This window comes from Suricata suricatta, chromosome 8 (assembly GCF_006229205.1).
Source record: "Suricata suricatta isolate VVHF042 chromosome 8, meerkat_22Aug2017_6uvM2_HiC, whole genome shotgun sequence".
Taxonomy (NCBI): domain Eukaryota; kingdom Metazoa; phylum Chordata; class Mammalia; order Carnivora; family Herpestidae; genus Suricata; species Suricata suricatta.
This window is the reverse complement of record NC_043707.1, coordinates 127,348,700-127,368,929: the sequence shown is the minus strand read 5'-3', so window position 1 is coordinate 127,368,929 and position 20,230 is coordinate 127,348,700. Positions and strand designations below refer to the sequence as shown.

General features: G+C 53.3%; 1 protein-coding gene across 2 annotated transcripts in view; it reads left to right on the top strand.

The window, feature by feature from the left end:
- Positions 1-16,304, top strand: part of VWA5B1 (von Willebrand factor A domain containing 5B1) — a 62,952-nt gene extending 46,648 nt beyond the window's left edge. For both annotated transcript variants that reach the window (XM_029947327.1, XM_029947328.1), the window contains 8 exons: positions 713-914; positions 1,349-1,663; positions 3,663-3,800; positions 6,185-6,316; positions 8,652-8,726; positions 9,354-9,423; positions 9,928-10,045; positions 11,502-16,304. In XM_029947327.1, the coding sequence (XP_029803187.1) occupies positions 713-914; positions 1,349-1,663; positions 3,663-3,800; positions 6,185-6,316; positions 8,652-8,726; positions 9,354-9,423; positions 9,928-10,045; positions 11,502-12,008 (1,557 nt within the window). In that variant the 3' untranslated portion in view covers positions 12,009-16,304. The remainder of the gene's footprint in view (positions 1-712; positions 915-1,348; positions 1,664-3,662; positions 3,801-6,184; positions 6,317-8,651; positions 8,727-9,353; positions 9,424-9,927; positions 10,046-11,501) is intronic.
- The last annotated feature ends 3,926 nt before the right edge of the window (positions 16,305-20,230 follow it).

Here is a 20,230-nt window from a genome sequence, read left to right as displayed (position 1 = left end):
ACCCACATTCTACCTCTGTCCCCCTGCTCCAGTGATTTTCTTGAAAATGATCTTTGTCATGCATGTTTCAAATATATTTCCCAGTTTATGCCTTGCCTTTTGATGTTTTTTTGGTACCAGCGCAAGAATAGACAGATTAAATGCACAAAACAGAAGAGAAAGTCCAGAAATAAAACCAAATATACATGAGACAAGGCATCAGTAAACCTTAGACACTCAGTGAATGGAGCATATTCAGGCAATGGTGTTGCCCTACTCTGAAAATCAAGGAAAAGACTGGCTTCTATTTCTTTACACCAAAATAAATTTCATGTGGATCAAAGATCTAAGCAAACAAAAATAAATCATAAAAATTCTAGAAGAGTTTTTTTTGAGTGGGAAAGACCTTTTAAGCATGACATATGAGAAGACATAAGGAAGAGGCTGATAATTTTAGCCTCCTCCCAACACAGACAAAAGTTTTAAACTTTATGGCAAAAAAAAAAAAAGTGGATTTAGAATATTATCCATGGTGTGTGATTTTCCATGGTTTTCCATGCTTTGGACTTTTTCCATGCTTTGGGATTATTTCTGTTGATGGAATGGAGAGCAGGTTGGTCCTTGGGGCCTGCAGAAGAAGCTAGAGCTAACAGGGAAAGAGCTGTGGCTAGGAGTGGCGGGGAGGGGTGGCCACGAGGAACTCAGCCTCCTCCCTTCCCTCTTGCACTTCTAGCCCTTGCTGGACAGCGGCCCGGACCTGAGCCAAGGCCCCAAACTCCGAGGCCCAGGTGCCCGCAGGCCGTCTCTGCTGCCCCAAGGCTGCCAGCCCAACCTGCCCTCCAGCCAGGAGACCCAGACCTGGAGCCCCATGAAAGAGCCTGATCTTGGGTCTAACCTGAAGCCTGCCCCAGATAGCCATAGCCCTGGGGACCTGGGTAAGTGCCCACAGGTTCAGGACATGACCAGGGACAGGGAGGAATTCTTCAGCTTCAGATGATAGGACTGGGGGCAAATGCCTTCCTCCGTTCCCTTGTGAGAGAAGGATCCGCTATTGCCCATCCTTGCCAGAGAACCTCACTCTTTCCAGCCCTTGGGCTGGCTGTGAGCATCCCAGATGTCCTTGAGGCTGCATTCTCACCACCCGGAATGTCCCCACACCACCCTCTCTGGCCATCTCAAGTACCAGATTCCTGGGAGGCGGGTCTCCCATTTGGGGGAGAAGCCCATACCCTCCAGCTGTTTTAGGGAAGGAATCCTGTGTTCCTTGAGGTGGAGGGTCGGGGGAAGACTGTACTTGCTTAGGGATGTCTGCGCCCTGGGGAGGAATGACGTCCCAGGGGGTTAATCCAGATTGTCCCTCCACTCCCAGAGCCGTCCCATCATCCTTCCACCTTCGAGACCGAGATGTCCTCGGACTGGGAACCCCTGGCCGAGTCCGAGGAGCGGGTCAGTCCCTGCAGGCCCGCGACCCCAAGCCCGGTGTTGGGCAAGGCCGTGGTCAAGGGCCTGCGCGACAGCCAACGTTTGCAGTGGGAAGTGAGCTTTGAGCTGGGGCCCCCCGGCCCGGAGAAAGGAGGGGCACACGACGCCGACCTGTGGAACGAGACCTTCCACCACCTGGCGGCCCGCGCCATCATCCGCGACTTCGAGCAGCTGGCAGAGCGCGAGGACGAGATCGAGCAAGGTGAGCTCCTCGCGCCCTATCCGCCTCCCGGAGCCCCTCCCCGCAGCCCCGCCCAATGCGCATCCCACTTTTCCCACTGTGATCCGCCTCCTCTACAGGTCAGGCCACGCCCCCTCCTTGAAGCCCCGCCCGATTCCCCTTTCCCCTCCGGGCCCACCCACCCGATGATCTGCTCCCTTCCCCCGGCTTCAGCTCTTTCCATCTTCCCACAGCTGCCCTTCTCTAGTGCTCCACCTCTTCTCCCCACATTGCTGCCTCCAGGTCTTCTCTCCCTCAACACCCCCAGTCCTCCGTCCACCTTCCCCCGCCCATACACACAGCCGGGTGCTCCGTCCTCTCCTGATCAGCCCCCATTCCCCAGTTTCCAGAGGCCTCCTCCTCCCCAGCCCTAGTCTCCACCCCTCTCAGCCCTTCCAGTGATCCGGTATTCGTCCTCCCTTCTCTTTCCTTCTTCCCCTCTACACCGGTCCCCTATTCCTCCTCACTTCCCACGGCTTCCCTTACAGCGCCCCCTGTAGGGCTCCAGACACAGAACCATGCGGCAGCCCTGTCCCACGTGACCTGCTCCCCTGAGTCGCACCTTCTTAGAGAACCCCCTGCCCCCAGACCCAGTTGGTCCATTCCCTCACTTATCAACGTCATTTATTGATTTTGGATCAGCCAGAGGGCCAGGCTCGAGGCTGAATGTGCGATGACCGCCACAATTCCTACCCTTACTTACTAGTGCTTGACAAGGACTAGCAGGGAAGCCGACGTTAATCAAATAATTATACACACAATTAATTGAGCGCATTTGTCCTAAGTGCTATTAACAAATACAGGGATTCAAGAAATCCTATAACGGGATGATAGGGGAGCTAGTTTACTTCAGGGAGTGGGACAAACTTTCCTAAGACAGTGACCCCTGAGATCAGGGCGGAGCACACTTAGAGAATAGGTAGATACAGATATAAATAGAGAATACTATTTGTTATAGGTTCATGCTTTGTTTATACAATAATATATGGCTTATATTTTACATTATTTGTACTTTTGTATAATGTAATCATCTTTTTCTTTCCATGAGCACCTCACCTTGCACTTTACAAAGCACTTGACCATCGGTTCTTTTCTTTGGTTCATCAGACTGCCCTGGAGGCAGCAAGCCAGAGACTGCTCGCCTGCTCCATGGAGAGAGCTTGGGCTTTGGGGGTCAGACCATCCCAAATTCAGATCCATTACTAACTTGCTGTGTGACCACCTCTCTCCCTCTCTGGTTTTCAGTCTTCTTAGCAAGATTGTCCCAATGGGCCAGACCAGTAGTCCCCACCCAGCCAGGGAAGCTGCAAAGTCTGGCTACGAAGTTTTTGCCAGAGATCTGCAAAATGAAAATAGAAAATACAGACAACAGGGAGGGTTTTTTTAAGATTTTATTTTTAAGCAATCTCTACACCCAATATGGGGCTCGAACTCACAACCCAGAGATCAAGAACTACAATGCTCTACTGACTGAACGAGACAGGCCCCCTAGAGGATTTTTTTTAAATAATGCTCAAATTATTTAAGGGTGTAACTATCTTTTTGTCTTAGATGTCTTAGCTCTTTGCCACTACAATGTCCTTTTTAAGGATGATGGAATTTAATAATCTGGGGTGGGGGGTAATGTCAAGGCATTCCCTCAATTTTAAGGGCTTGTTCATTTATTTATTTTGAGAGAAATAGACAGCATGAGTTGGGGAGGAGCAGAGAGAGAGGAGAGAGAGAGAATCCCAAGCAGGCTCCACCCTGCCAGCTCAGAGCCTGATGCGGGGCTCAAACCCACGAAGCCACGAGATCATGACCTGAGCAGAGATCAAGAATCAGACGCTTAACTGACTGAGCCACCCAGGTGCCCCTTAAGGGCTTATTTCATCCTAAAGATGAGGACTGCTGGTCTAGCCCTTCTTTTAGCTTCCGGAACTTCCGCGTCAAGGGGGACGTTCCGAGGCTGCCCACTGACCCCCAGCCCCTCCCGCTGCAGGCTCCAGCCGCCGCTACCAGATAAGTGCGGTGCACACCAGCAAAGCCTGCAACGTCATCAGCAAGTACACAGCCTTTGCTCCCGTGGACGTGAGCAAGAGCCGGTACCTGCCCACCGTGGTGGGGTACCCCAACTCCGGTAAGGCAGACGGGTGGCCGGGCACTCCTCAGGAACCAGCAGCACCCCCTTGGCTGCCAGAGGGAAACTGGGACACAAAGAAGCATAGGCCTGCCAAGAGGGGTACAGGGAATGACCTAGAAGCAAAAGGGACCCCTGGCAGATGACTTGTATACCACAGGGCGGTGGGCGCATGAGCCCCCTTCCCACGTCTCTGCAGAAGGCAAGGAAGCCACCCGCACCCCCTTTTTCTCACCAAATGAATATGACTTTATTGTATTTTTCCAACTGGAACAATGTGTGCTCACTGGAGAAAGTTCCAAAATGCAGAGAGACCTAAAATAAATAAAAATGCCTGGAACTGACAGTCCTCCAGAAATGAGTACTAATTACTTCCTTGGTGTGACCATCCTTCCAGACTTCTATGAATATCTACATGTAGAGAAATCCAAAGCCAGATAACTTTTCATGAATTGGATCATACCAATATGCACTATTATTTTCCAAACGATGGGTGAAGAAAATAGCTTTCCATGAAGCCGAATCTATGTCACCATCTTGATACCTGCAGTTTCCTACTTTCATCATTGTAACAACCAATTAGACCATGTTCTAAAGCACTTCACAGCAAATGACTTAATTCTCAAAACATCTCTGCAAAGTAGAAGCTCTTGGTACTGCCCCGCCCCCGTTTTACAGATGGGAAGACAGAGACAGAGGGAGTTAAGTTACTTGTCCAAGGTCACACAGCCAGGAGGGGCAGAGCCAACCTTTGAATCCCAGAGGTCTGGCTCCAGCGCATGTCGCTCCTGCTCCTCTCTGCTGCGTCTTAAAATTTATCAGCCTATTATTACCTATTTCACCAGCACTGGCTTATTAGACCATCAGTTTAACCCCCTTTTGTTTATTGTAAATTATGATGCGAAGAACACCTTTATGCCCATCTGGTTATCTCCTGGGGACTAACTAACTCTCAGAAGTAAGAGCGCACATCCATAGCTCTGCCCATTGAAAATTGTGATTATTTTGCCAAACCGAGCCTGCCCCAGAGGACCCTTCACCAACACCGCATTCTGCTTACCTTTCTAAGCACTGCCAGGCTCATAGACAAGGAAAGAATTCAGGGAATTGTTTTAGTTTTCCTGATGAGATACTTTCCATAAGTGCATAAACCATATGTACTTCTTCTTTCCTAAATTTCATTTTCCCATCCTTTGCAGCTCCGTTTTTTTTCCCGTTTTTTCTTTCTTTTTTGTTTCTTTTAGCAAACCTACTAAAAGGATGTTTGAAAACAAAATGTGCTTCTCCTCATTCCTCCTGTGCCCCCCCCCCCAACACTCCCCCTGCTGTTTTTCATCTGTGGCGCCAAAATAATCAATGACCCGTTCCCTCTTTCCGTTGCTCTCATTTCAGGTTCTGGCCAGAAGCCCAGGCTGTCCCTCCACTGGGCATTCTCTTCACTGGGCTTTGTCATCCTGAATGACATTCAGGATGTCTCTCCCTCTCCTCCCATCTCAGACTGTCCCCTTAGTGTCTGTAGCCCACAGCCTGGAGGGTTCAGGGACCTGGCCCATGTCTTAACCCAAGTCCCACAGCCCCTTAAGTCTTGGATCAGAACCTCCCAAAGTGTGCTCCGGGAAAGCAGTACCCTAGTGCTGTTCGTGGCCATTCGGCACAAAACTTGGAAGTACTAGTTAGAAAATACATTTAGGAATCACTGGATTAAATGAAGCTCAAAAGTTTTCTTGACTGCAGAACTTGTCAGAGCCTTTAGTATGTCCATCTACATCAGGAGGCTCAGAGAATGGACTGTAGTTTGAAGCTTCTTCTAAACTTACTTCCACATTGAACTCCTTGTTGTTGTTTTTTAAGAAATAATTTACAGACGAGTGTTCTCCAAAAGTGGCATTCCCCAAAACATACTTGAGAGTGCTATAACTTCATCTCACTTCTATCCATCCCCCATTGGTGAAGCCCTAGGACTTCGGGGACCTTCCCTGGGGGAGGGGATCAGAAACCTCAGCCTCTGGAACAGCAAACTAAGAGGGAAGGCAGATGGGGGTGTTCCGGAGAAAACCAGACTTTTAACTAACTAGAAAACACTGCTGCTTTCTGAACGCTATCTCAGCGGTAGCAGGTTCCCAGCAAGGTTATTATCCCCATTTTCTAGATAAGGAAACTGGGGCACAGAGTGGTTAGCACCCCATCCAGCTACTAAAAGATGGGACTGAGGTTCAAATCCAGGTCATTCTGGCTCCAAAACTCATGGTCTTGCCTCATACAAGGTCTCTCTGCCTTTGGATAATGACAGACTGAAGCCAGAATCATTCCCGCCAGCCCTGGGGGAGAGGCGAAGGCCTGTCCCAATTGTACCCATCTGACCGCTTCTCCTTGTCCTCGCGAAGGTGCTGCGTGGCGGATGGTCAGCTCTCAGGTCCTGACCCGACAGTGGAGGGGCGCCTCTGCTGGCTTCAGACGGTCTCAGACCCTGCTCGGGGAAAACTCGGCAGCAGGAGATGGAAAACTCCAGAACCTGAGTAAGAGCTGCCTCGGGCGTGTTCTGAAGCCTGGGCCCCCTGTCCAAGGCCAGTCTCTGGGCGTGCGCTCTGGGTCCTCGCAGGGCAAGGGCGAGGTCAGGCCTCTGGGGCTCTCCGAGGCTCGGCTTGGCCCAAGTACGCTGCCACTAACATGGCTTCACAGAGAAAGCTGCCAGGCGCCTGCGGCCCCCACTGTCCCTCCGCCGCCCCCTTCACAGTTTGCTGGCCCGAGTGGCTGTCCTCTGACTCCAATCTCCCGAGTCCCCCTGGCCCCAAATGCCAAGAAAGCTAACAAACCAGGGGAAACGCCAGGAACCAAGAGGCAGTTTCACCTGGTGGGCCCTACCTTCTGCTTCGGCCAGGATCCCCAGAGTTCCTTTCCGCCTCCGCCTGATTTTGTTGTGCCTGCAGCTAGGGTCCTTCAACATTCGTGATTTGACCCTTTTGTGACCTTGCACTCATTCATGGAATAGCTTTAACGCTGTGTGTCTTGAACGTATGTGTGTCTTCCGTTCCCTCCCAAGATAGCCTACCTGCTGCACTAGTCCTAACCCTTTCCTTCATGCCCTCTCAGTGAGGGCATATTCAGTGAGGCTCGCCTTCTTCTGTGCGTGGGAAAGACATCAGAAGTCCCACCTGACCACTAGGCCAGACACCCAGATCCGGACTGTTTTTTACCTGAGAGACTAGAAAGTCCTCACAGACATTGGTGGGTTACAAAAGGAACAGTGTGTGAGGGGTAGAAGAGAATGTAAGGCCAGTACTAAAAAGCACTGCCGGCTCTTTGGTCCCTCAGAGCCTCCCAGACTGGGGAGAGCGTGCTGTAGCCCCTGAACCGAGCTGGGCTTTCAGGCTAGAGGAAATTTCTGTCTACCTTTCCATTTCTCCAGAGCTCAGTTCTTGGTGGCCCATGGTGTCCTTCAAAATCACAAATCCCTTCTTTCCCCTTTTTTAAAAGTTTATGTTTTTCTTAAGTGTATTTGTTTTTGAGAGAGAGAAAGAACGAGAGCAGGGGAGGGGCAGAGAGAGAGAGAGAGAGAGAGAGAAAATTCCAAACAGGCTCCATGCTGTTAGCACAGAGTTGGATGCAGGGCTTGAGCCTATGAACCGTAAGATCACCACTGGAGCCAAAATCCAGAGTCAGACACTTAACTGACTGAGCCACCAGGAGCCCCACAAATCCCTTCTGTTCAATTGACCTCTGAGTCATCCCCAAGTGTCTGTAACTTCTATGCTCTTATTCGATCCCAAGCCCTTTCCCTCCCCAAGGATGATAATGGCTGACATTTCCTGAGACGTTTCTGTGTGCTGGGCACTGTTCTAATTATCTGACATGGCTTCTCTTCCTCATTGAAAGATGAGGAAACTAAGGCTCAGCGGAGTTAAGTGACTTACTCAATGCCACACAGCTGGCAGCGGTACAGCCGGGACTTGAACCCAGGCTGTGTCTGGCTCCAAAGCCACGAGGCGAACTTCCACGCTCCTTGCCTCCCAGTTGCCTCCGTCACTCAGGCATCCGGTCGCCGATGCACTATCGTGCTATCCCGGAGCCCCCAGCGATCAGCAGGTCTTTCTGGCCCTCACAGAGCCACTAGTGGTCTCCTAGGGGACTCAGAGGCTTTGATAAACATTTATGCATGAAGCTTTTTCCATATTTTGGAAATTCCCTGATGGCGTATTGCCCAGCACTGTCCAGCCCTTGAAATAATAATCGTAGGAATAAGCACCCTGATTATGCATTTTGAACACACTATGTGCAATTGTTATCCCCATTTTACATATGGGGAAACCGAGGCTCAGAGCCCTCTGACAAGTCAGTGCCATGTCCTCGTGCCTCCTGGAGAGGTGGCAGGAGCCCCTCCTCAGTGAGGCACAGACCTGGTGAGCTAATGCCCACCTCTCCCCCACCCTCAGGCCCTGGGCCTGCTCCCATTTCTCTGCTGGGTCTGTAGCTCAGGGCTCTATTGAGCACTTCACAATCCTGGGCGGGGCACTCAGCACCCTCTTTGCCCTTAATCCCTAAAACAACACTGCAAGATAGATATGACTATTATTAGCTACCTCAATTTATAAAGGACGTAACTTTCCCAAGGTCACACAGCTAGTCAGTGGGTGAGTTGGGATTTGAACCCCGGCTTATCTGACTCTTCCGGTGGAGTGGGGTGTTATCTTTGGAAGACAGAGGCCCATACAGGCAGGAATGGAAACCCTGACCTCGCTCTTCCAACTCACCCCCGGGTACTGTGAATTCAGACCCGCGCTGTCCTTGGAGTGCAGGGGAGGGGGAGAAAGGGGGTGCCCGGGGGCTCAGGCCTCACCAGCTCCTCTGTTGTAGATGTGGAGGAAAGCCCCCCCGCGCCCTTCAGCGAGACCGCATCCCCGGGCCGCGAGAAGTATGCTGCTTCGGAAGGTGAGTAGGCAGCCAGCTGACTCTGTCTTTAATTAAGATCGTGGTAGCCATTGATCCTGGAGCCGGGAGAGTGTCTTAGCCCAACAAAGTCTTCGGTGGTTTATTTGTTCCTCAAAACGTCCCTGTATGAGATAAACAGGAGTATCCTTAAGTTAAAGATGAGGAAACTAGGATTCAGAGAGGTGAAGTGACTTCCCCAAGGTCACACAGCAAGCTAGTGACAACACTAGGCCTGGAATCAGACCTCCCAGTTCCCAGTAGAGGGAGCCTTCTATCTCCTAACTCTGCTTAGAATCCTCCAGCGATGTGCCAGGGAAGGAAACTCAGTGTCCCCACTTGGGGCTGACAGGGGCTGGTGTGAAGCTGTCACTGCCTCCACGGGTAACCTTCCAGAAGATACCAGTGGCAGCCAGCCCAGGAAACGTGGAGGCCTATTTCTTATACGTGGACATACATAGTTCACCCTTCCCCACACCGCCTGGGTCAAAAACAGCCTAACGGTTAGCTTGGATCCCTAGGGATGTAGGCAGGCTCCGCCCCTCTCTGGGTTGCCGTTTCCCAGCTGGGCAGTGAGCGGTTGGACAGGGTCATCTGTCAGTCCCCAACTGTCATTCTGTGGCTCTCCAGGTCCCCTGCGCAGTCTGGCCACCAATACCCTTTCTTCCTTGAAGGCCTCAGAGACTCTCTTTGGATCCAGGTATGTGGGGTCTCTTCCCTGGGGCCGCCCCTACCTTGAAAGGCAGAAAGCAGGCCCAGCCTGACATTTAGACAAAAATTAGCAATCCAAAGGGCGTTGAGAAGGCTCCCTACCCAGAGACATCACCGTCTTCCCGTCATCACACAGACCTGACAAGTCCGTGGTCTCTGTGCAGGTGCAAACCCCCTAGGAGGGCTGGGCCCAGGCTCTCTGACCCCCCGGGCTGAGCAAGAATACATGATCAGAAGAGGGTCAGAAAAAGAACACTAACGTGTTCCTGCTCCGTGCTACCGCTAACTCTGTACCGTCTCGGGAAATGCAAGGCTCCCTCCCCGGGCCTCAGTTTCCCCAGCTGTCAAATGAAGAGATGGGGGAAGCCAGCTGTCACATCCTTTCCGGCTCTGACTTTCAGAGGTTGCAGAGTGGGCGCAGGGGGAGGAGGGGATGCCCAGGGACACCCCGGGGACAGCTGTGACCACGCTTCCCTGGTTCTCTCCCCCACAGGCTGAATTTGAACACATCCAGGCTGCTGACTCGAGCAGCCAAGGGCTTCCTGAGCAAGCCGCTGACCAAGGCTCCAGACCCAACCCCAGGGAGCCAGAGCTTCGACTACATCCCGCTGGTGAGTGGCCCCAGACCCCAGACCTCAGCCCCCAACGCTCCCCGAGAGGGGCCTTCCTGTGAGCCTCCTGCCCACCCCTCCCTTTTCACGAAGGGAAGGTGACCTAGACCTTCCTGCCCAAGTAGCCAGCAGGGCCAGGGCCTGGGACCTGAGAATGCCGCCCAAGCCGGCTCCCACATCACAGACATTCTTCGTGGTCCACTGTCTTTGCTTTAAAAATTCACAGGCATTTTCCATTCTCCTGCACTATCTATTTATCTGTGTGTGTTTATTTTTCAAGACATAAAAACAAGCCTTGAAATAGCTCACAAGCGAGTAAAATTACCAGCCCAGGGACATGCACCGCATTTAGCAAGTGGCTCTGCAGACAGCCCGGCGTGCTGCGGGCAGGGTGAGGGGCCCAGGTCTGGAGGGGGCATCTCTGAATTGAGGAGCAAGGATGCCTGGCCCCAGCACATATGGGGCCCAGCGGGGCTTGGGGATCAGAGGGTGCCGGAAGAAGGGATGCGGTGTGAGCTTCACGGCACAGCCCCTGTCCTTACGTGCCCAAGGCATGGTGTCACTTTGAATTTCCAAATATCCCGGGCAGCGGAGCACTGTGCTTGCATTAAGTACCTGCTGAGTCAGGCACAGTGCTAGACCCTGGGAGACAACCTTGAACTAGATGAACATAGTCCCTAAGCTCATGGCACTAAGTGTCTTGGGGGACACAGACAAGGAACAGGGCAATCCTGATCCCTGGGCTCCATGATAGCAGAGGTCAGGTGTGGTGGACAAGATCTCGTAGTCGGGCTTGAGGTCAGGAGGGAATGAAGCCTGACTGAGGGGTGCAGTGGTCAGAGACCTGAAGGCTGAGGAGTGGCAGCAGCAGCATAGGGTGGAGAGAGCGCGGGATTTGCTGGGGGCGGGGGAAGAGCCGAGGACAAGCCCGCACTCTGGAAGTCACTGATGCCCAGAGAGAATTGAAGCCACGGATCTGATGGCCTCCAAAGAGTGTCATAGTCTATGCCTTACAAAGACCACTCAATGCAGCCAAGATGGAAGGGGGAGGGGGGACAGGGACAAGCTGTGGAGGCGGCTGGCGGGTAGCAGAGCTGAGTAGGAAGGAAACCTGACGGGACTCTAGAAACTGATCGGTGCGGGGAAAGGAGCAGAGGGAGGTGAGCAGCCAGAGTCTGGATAGCAACGGACTGCCCCATGGCCAAGAGGGCCTCCCCCTGTGCGGGACAGGAGGCGGGGCTGGGGTAAAGATGTTGAGTTGGGCTCGATCAGGCTGAGGTGCCCATGGCATCACCTCAGAGATGCTTAACTGGCCCGAGTGTCCCTCAGGTCCCCCAGGCAGGAGGGCAGGCTGGGGGGACGAACAGACCGGCAGTGTGGACCCAGGCTTTTGAACAGCCTGGGGCTCCACAGGCCAAAACGTTTGAGGCCCACTGAGGGGCTCCCCCCTCCACAGGTGTCTCTGCAGCTGGCCTCCGGAGCCTTCCTGCTCAACGAAGCCTTCTGCGAGGCCATCCGCGTCCCCATGGAGAAGCTCAAGTGGACCTCACCCTTCACCTGCCACCGAGTGCCCCTGGGCCGCCAGCCCAAGTCTAAGAGCCCGAATCCCCAGCTGAGCACGGCCAGCGCCTCAGCCCCGCACCCCTCCTGTGATGGCCGCTCCCCAGAGCCCCCCGCTGAGGGCAAGCCGGGCTGTGAGACCGGGGCTGCGATCGAACACACGGGGAAGCTTTGGGCCACGGCGGTGGCGCTGGCGTGGCTGGAGCACAGCTCGGCCTCCTACTTTGTAGAGTGGGAGCTGGTGGCGGCCAAAGCCAGCTCGTGGCTGGAGCAGCAGGAGGTGCCCGAGGGCCGCACGCGGGCCATGCTCAAGGCGGCCGCCCGGCAGCTGTTCGTGCTGCTGCGGCATTGGGACGAGAACCTGGAGTTCGATATGCTTTGCTATAACCCGAATTATGTGTAGTGGGGTGAGGGGGGAGAGGGAGGGGACCGTGTGGGCCTGGCGGGGGTAGATTTTGAAGCTGTAGCCCATACACTGGTTGCTAGAAAGAGCCCGGGACCAGCAGTCTGGAGGCCTGAGTGCAACCCCAACTTTGCTACCACCCAGCTGTGCAACTTTAGACCAGCCTCTGCCCCCTGCCTGGGCCTCGGTTTCCCCACCTGTAGAATAAGTGTGAGGGGTGAGGGAGTTGGACTAGATCTCTAGAAGCTCTGCAGGTCCCTTTTTGCTAGACATCCAGGGAGCCGTGGGTGGGGAGAGAGAAAATATAGAATTTGAACCCAAGGTCTCTCTGGAGGAGGGTCACGTGGGCAAAGCCCCTCCCCTCCAATAAAAGGGTGGATGAGCGAACCCAAAGGCTGCTAGTAACCAGACCCACGAGCTTTGGTCTAGGCACGGGGGGACCACCTCTGCTTGCTCCTCGGTGACAGCCCAGGACCCCTAAATCCCACTTACAAACCAACTGGAGAACATCCTTCCCAATGCCTTACAAGAGTCACCCAGGAGCCTCTTCCCTCGGCCTGGGAGCCCTTAGTATTTTTTAGTTTGCAGATTTACCGTGACTTTCTATCTAAGAAGAGGCGGCGGGGAGGATAAGGGAAGACCTCCAAGCTGAGGTGTGGAAACTAAGATTCATTGTGCGCAAAAAATAGTCCCAAAAGAAAAGACTGGACGGCAGAAGTCAGTGGAGAAAGCAAGCTTTCAGGAATTGTGCAGGTGAACTCAGCTTGCCCTGAGGGGGCTGGGGGGACCCCCCATGTGGGCTGCACTCCAGCCACACCACCCTGGGGGGAGAATGCCAGCAGAATGCCCTAGGGGCATGGAGAAGCGGAGCCCCCAGGGACTGTGGTGTCCGCCCCTCATGCCGCCCTGGCCTTCTCTCGGGCTCCAGAAAGCTGGAGATCCATCCCCAGGCGAGAAGAAGGGGCTGGAGGCATCATATGAAGTCCCACCTGCTGCCTGGCCCACTGCTCGGCTTCAGAATCGCCCTCTGGGGAGGAACTGTCCCAGCCAGTCCCCAACACCAACCCCGTGGCCACCATGACCCTAGCTGGGGTGTCGGCTTAGAATCAGTGCCACTGAGAGGGACAAGGGGTTTAGGCTCTTGTGCCCAAGGCCTCTAGTAGGTGTGAGGACAGCCTTGTCCTCTCCCTACACACACACACACACACACACACACACACACACACACACACACACAAAAGTAATGTTTCTGCAGCCAGCAGCCTGCAGCCCCAGCTTTAGGGTCTAGAGAAAGGAGTGTGACATCTCCTCCTTGGCTCGCCGTTAATGGAAACAACTGTCAGGCTGCAAGTGGGAAGATCTGGCAGTGGTTTGGGCAACGGCTTCCCCTTGTGGGGTGCCCTGGCGCTGGGAGCCTCCCCCTGCTCCGTCGTTCCCAGACTTCCTGCCTCCGAGATGGTTCCCTTTTAGCGACCAAGGACTTGCGCTCATTATCTGTGTGGTCTTGAGCCAGTGGCATGGGCTTCCTGGGCCTCCTTCCTCCTCTTACACAATGAGGCTGGGCTGGGCTGTCTAGCCTTGTGATTCACCTGGTTCTGGGCCTCCAGGCTCAGTGTGGACAGTGAGCAGGTTGAAGATGGCCCAGCAGAGAGCTGAAAGGGGTAGTCAAGAACCCAGCAAGGGGGTGGGTGGCCGGCCCCCTTTTCCAGGGACGGTCCTCAGATCTTGCTCCAACAGCACTGCTGGGGCTTTGGGCAATTTTGATACACAAGCATATTGCTGACCTCTGACCACCAGCGCCCCACCCCGGCTCTCCTGCCCAGCACCCAAAGGTGCAAAGGAACAGATTCTCATTGATTTCAAATAACACGAGGGCTCTGAGGGACATTTGGATAACACATTTTTTAAACACCTTCAGAGATATAGTGATGACATGTAATCTCTAGAAATTGCCCCTAGGATTACCAAGCAGAGAAAGAAAGGGACTCGCTTTAAGGAAAAGATAAGAACGTTAGGTAATTAGCACAGGTGCTGAAGCCAAGATGGTTCCAGAAATTCTCAAAGAGGGAAACATTGCCCCTGCACTTGGGATTAACTTGGATTAACCTGGATTCTTTGTTAAACTAGCCCTTGCCGTCCAGGTCATGCAAAGAAACATTTATGCCCTGCCTGGTTGAAGAATCAGGAGACTGCAAATGCCTAGTGGCGCTGTCCAACCAAGGCTGGCCTTCGGTGGGGAGAGCACTAAGGAGAGTGGGGGATTTCAGTGCCCGTCTAAACCCCAACAGTGTGCTGTGTGACTTCCGGCAAGTTGCTTGCTCTCTCTGGGCCCTGTTTCATCGTTTGTAGAAGGAGGAGGTCACACTCAATCGGCTCATCCAATACCGACCCTGGGTTGATATGTGAATTAGCAATTCATGAGAAACTGTCCCGGCAGGCAAATATGTTGGGGAAACACTAAGAAAACAGGTTTCTTAAGGTCAAGACAGACTCAAGAGTCATGAATATGTAAATATGTATTGTCAGTCTCCAAGGAGGTGGATTCAGAAGGTCACTCCCCCCTGGGAGGTTCAGTTGGGAAAATACTGGTGGAGATCTCCCTTCGGAGTTTCAGACACTGACATTCAGAGCGCCTTTATTGGGAGCCTCCCGGATGCCAGGCACTGGGGCAGCCGAGTGACCGTGTGCTTTGGAGCTGGGTGAGAAGTAGGTGAAGAACATCTGCTCCACGAGTGTCCCACCCCCTGGGGCCGCTGGGTCTCAAGCTGCCACATGGCACTGATGGTGTGACAGAACCACCCACAGCAGCACCCGCAGCGGTAGCCAGAATGGAGGTAGTGTGGAACTCCCGCAGAGGCACCTGCCGTGAGCCCCTTGGGCCAAGCGGGAGCACACAAAAGCGTCCCAGGGGGCCAGCCTCCCTCCACACACGGAGTCCTCCCTCTGAGCCCCCCACAGCTGAGGAGGCCAAACTCTGGATCCCGGGAAAACTGGGCCCCACTCTTAGGCAGATTTGCACTGGATTTGAAAATAAGCATAGATTTCTGGCCGATGCATTTGCATTTTCCCAGCCTTGCCCTGCCTGTGGACAAATGGCATCTACCGTCATCCACTGCTGTGAAGGATGAATGGAGTCACTAGTTCCAAAAGGACCTGCTGGGGATGGGGTTGGAGGTTCACCTGCTCTCTAGGAGGGGAGCCTGCTCTCTTTCTTAGCAGGGACTCCCACTGAAAGAAGTGAGGAAACGGATCTCCCCTGTTCTGGGGGCAGCCCACCCCTGGCCACCGGCCACCCCATTCACCTGCCCCACTAGCGTCTGTGGCACAGCACCCACCAAGGCAGGATCCAAATGCTGCTGCCCGCTACTTGCCTATTGGAACATCTCCAAGGGGTCCCAGGGCACAAATGCACTCAGCATCCTAGGGCTCCGGGAAGGGAAAGAGAAGGGCGTCACTACCAGGAACAGGCTGTGCATTCACAACCCGTGAGAGAGCTTTTATTTCCTGCCACCAGCGAGCAGGGACTAGGGAAGTCTGCCCCCGCAAACGGGCGCGTTCCTCAGCTGGAGCACGTGCCACAGTGCCAGGACAAAAATAACCAGGGCAGGGGCGTGCGTGGCATTTTGCAGCTGGATAAGCTGCTCTGCAGAGATCTGTCCTAAGGTCAGGAGCGTGGCTGCAGCTCCCAGCCAGGCTCCCAGGCCCTCCGGCAGAGCCCCTGGACCCGCGTGTTCCCCCGGCCCCCAGCCTGCTCACTTTGGCCTTTCAACAGCACTGCCTCCCAGGTTACCCGCCCAAGTGGGATTTCTCCTGTTCATGCTGCAAACCTCCTTAGCTCGGAGCCAGCTGCCTTGAGCTTACAGCTGCTTCCCAAGGCAACGCGCCTTGCCTCAGTGTGGTCGAACGTGGTGACACACGCCGCCGTGTAGTTTCACTATTTGCCCAGGTGGCTTTGGCTCAAGTGGCATGGCCGGTGCTTGTCCCCCCTCGGAGCCTTAAGTGCCTACAACGCGCTGCCCTGTTCCTTTGCCTGCTCATCTGTGATGTCCCCACGATGCCTGTGACACTTCTTGTTCTCAGAATACACTTTGCCTTTTTCCCGGTAGCCTGTCCTGTCCACACTGTGGAAGTCCTGGATGTCAGCCACCTTACGTCCACCGATAATTAGCAAACCATGCTCTGGGGCTGTGTGACTGTGTCTGTCTTCAAAGGAATGGCTTATTTGTAAATGGTGGCTACTGTTCTCTCATAGGCGTTTAGCTCATAAAAACTAATGAACCCAATGATAAGACAAAATTATACTTGTGTCTGTTCTTTTGTTCTCAAAACCAATATTGGGCTTTCAAACAAGTGGTTCAGTGATCTGTCTGCCTTGCTTAGTGTGGTCACATCTGTCTTGGTTTGGGACCCCCCCAGGGTGATCTAGTGTCCCCATCTGCCTGGGATTCAGGTGTAGGGCAATCTCAGGATGCGGGACTTTCACTTTTTTTTTTTAAATATTTTTATATTTTTCTTTTGGGGGGGGACTTTCACTCTTAAAACTGGGACAACCCCAAGGAAATCGGGACAAATTGGTCACAGTAGTTCACCCAGAAGCAGAGCTTGAGCTGAGGATTCAGTGCAAATAGGGTATTCGTGTGATCCCAGAAAATACCTGTAAGCAAGTGAGGCAGTGAAATAGCAACACAAAAACACCAATAAAGGGAATGTTACAAGCAGGTTATTACTATGAGTGGATTTTCATCCTACGGGGGACTGGAAACCAAAGTGGCCCCTCTCAAAGCTCACAGAGAAGGAATGAGCTGTGCACTTCAGCTCTACTCAGTCACTGGTTGAAGGTCACTCCCAGGGGCAGTCATTCCTTGGCACATCTGGCCTGCCGTTGGTGGCCCATCCGGGCTCACTTCTGCAACTAGAGACAGCCACCAGTCAGAGAAGTACAGATGTTGGCAGGTGTCTAGTCCACGTGGCCTGGAGCTGAAACCGGCCATGGGATATGATACAAGACACTGACGGCACCTGCTACAATGGCTCTGCCCTCCACATTTCAGATTTTCCCCAGAAGCAATTAGTGATCACTAATGTATTTATTCGAAAATCATCACCAGGCACCATCTTGTCTTAGAGCCCATACAAACTGACTTCAAAACAAAGCTAAGTCATTTGGAAATCCGTTAGTGTCTCACACTGTTTCCTTACAATGGTCATCCCTTTGCAGCCTCCAGGGAGAACAGTTGATCAAAACAGGAATTCCCGAGAGGCCAAAAACATTGCTGTGATGGGCTGAGAGCCCCTAATAGGAACAATTGGAGGAGCCAGCAGGCTGAGACTAAAAAAGCTAACAGAAATCCTGCTCTCAGGCATAGCACTTGTGAATGACTTTCAGCTGAGTAATGGGCCTTCACTGAGATAGACAAGCGAGTCCTCTGAGCCCCCAGCGGTGTAGACCCGAAGTTCCTTTAGCATCTCACTAATATGTGAGCACACACTACTCCATCTTTATATGAAACTTGCTTTATGCTCTTCTCCGGTTGTGCATTCTGTAAAAGCCAGTGTGTGTGTGTGTGTGTGTGTGTGTGTGTGTGTGTGTGTGTGTGTGTCCATCCTGCCAGGATGGCAATAAGGATCTCCTAGCTCCTCATGCTGTGAAAAACGTACTCAAGAAAGCAGGAACTCAGGACCCCTGGGCTCTCTCTGGGAACCCTGCGGAAGGAGAGAATGAAAGGAGCCCGGTGGTTCAGGTCTCTGGTCTCTCCTGGGTCCTCTGTCCTGGGGTTGCCAGTTGTCTCCAAGGCACTGCTGACCCCCTGGGAAACGTGAGCCCCCTTATGTTTGATTAGCCTTTAACCTGGTCTAAAATGGGGAGAACACACACTGGTGAGTCCCAGCCTAGCTCTGCCAAGCTCTCTCATTCTGTCCCCCAGCGGCAGTTACCCTCATTCTCAGCACCACCTAACATCTCCCAATCCTAATCACTCCTGGTAGGTTCCAGACCACCCACCCAAAGTCTAGCCACCCCACACTCAGGGTTGAAGAAAGGGACACATCTTATTTGATATAATGAGACATAGGTAATGTGTTGGGAGAAGGTCCTCTCCTAGCCTGGGGGAAGGACACTCAGAGCTCCTGAGGCTCCGGGTGGAACCTGGGGAGGCTGGGGGAAGAGGTCTACCGTCCCTCCCTCAGCCACTCTTAAGCACAACTGACCACTCCCTCCACTACTCTTAGGCTCCAAGATCTTCCAGGTCGCAGATATGGACCCTCCCAGGCACGAACCCAGGTCCTGCCTATCCTTCACTCCTGACTTCAGAATCGGGGAGGGTGGGGGAGGGGCTTCCGCAGAGCAGGAACACGGGCTGTTGGCACAAATGACTCGGTACGCGGTACTCGGCGCCTGCAGAGCTGTTTGGATGCCTTCCAGCAGAGGGCGCTATGGGCATGCACTGCTTTCCAGACCAGGGCCCCGCAGAAACATTTGGGGAAAGAGGAGGGGCAGAGCGGCAGAGATGAAGAGAGGCTTCAGAAGCTATTCCTGTCCCCTGTCAACAGCCTTTTTTCCCTGCTAAAAATGGGTGATTCGTGATGGCTAGGAAGCCCACTGAAAGGCTGTGCCGGTCACGTACTCATCCGTGGGTCCAGACACTGGGCTAGCTCCCCTGGAACTGGAGAGGAGGTGACTACTTCGGCCTTCCCTGCTCTGCCCACCGCTCCTCCTCTCTGCCATATTAGCACCCCTCCCTCCTTCTGCACACTCGGCGAGAACCCACTTCCTTCGGGAAGCCTTCCCAGGTCTTCCCACAGCAGCAGCTTCTTACGGGATATTTACTAGTGTATACATATGTGTGTTCTGTCTCCCCCATCAGACTGGGGGCTCCCAGCCATACTTGCGGGTCTCTCCCAGGGCAGGGCTGTGAGGCTCCCATCAGACTAGATGGTCTTCGAGGCCACAGATCTTACCTCCTCCATCTGACCAGGGGTTGTGTCCTCCATCAGACCATGCACTCTCTGTGCAGCTCCAGTAACATCTGTCTTAGGACTGTCCCCAGGCTATGATCAGTCTGAAGACAGCCCTCCACCCTCCTCCCCTTAAGGGGAGATCAGAGAGCTTTGCACACCCGGCAGGAGAAAGATGGGTCTGGTCAGAGGAAAGATCACTATTCGGAAAAGAACAGAAAGCAGGCAGGCAAGATTCAAAAGGCTCCAGACTCCCTGTCTATACCGCACATCGGCTCTGCCTCTGGGGTCCCCCATTCCATCTGTGCGGTCACCCAGGGTCTGGCCCTCATCACTGCACATCACAAGCCTGGGTAACTCGTTCTAGACTGGGGCCGGGCACACAGTGAGCCCAGCAGCCTCTGCCTGTATCCGTGGGCACTGACTAGAACATTTCATGTCTCCTGCTCTGGAGGCTGGAAGTCAAAGTTCAAGGTGCTGGCGGGGCTGGTTCCTTCTGAGGACTACAAGGAAAGGGTCTGTTCCAGGCCCCTCTCCCAGCTTCTGGTGCTTCCTTGGCCTGCGGCCACAGGATCTGTCTTCACATGACCGTCTCCCTGTGATGTGTCTTTCTCCAAATTTTCCCCTCTTTTTTAACGTTTATTTATTTTGAGAGAGAGAGAGAGCAGGGGAGGGGGCAGAGAGAAAGGGAGAGAGAATCTTAAGTAGGTTCCATGCTGAGCACGGAGCTCATGTGGGGCTCGATCCCACGACCGTGAGATCAGGACCTAAGCCAAAATCAAGAGTCCAATGCTTAACCAGCTGAGCCACCCAGGTGCCCCTCCAAATTTCCCTTTAATAAGGACCCCAGTCATATTGGTGGATCAGGGCCCTCCACAATGACCTCATTTTAACTTGATTACCTCTGGAAAGATCCTATTTCCAAATATGGTCACATTCTGAGTCCTAGGGGTTGAGAGTTCAACAAATGGATTTGGGGAGTGGAGGACACAATTTCACCCACAATGCTGCACTTGTGGGGCTGGTGTTCTAGTGGAAAGAGACAGACAAGAAACAAAATCAAGTAAATATACATTAAGGCAAAAAGCTATAGGGCAGAGAAATGAAACAATATTAGGGAAAGGGGAACCCCAGGGTGGGCAGAAAGTTACCACCCCAGGGCAGTTCAAGGAGGCCTCCTGACAAGTGACATAGCAATGGAGACTGGATTACAAGTGTTCCCCAAGCAAGCCATTCATGTCCTTGCCCCGTCTTCTGGTCCATGTTAG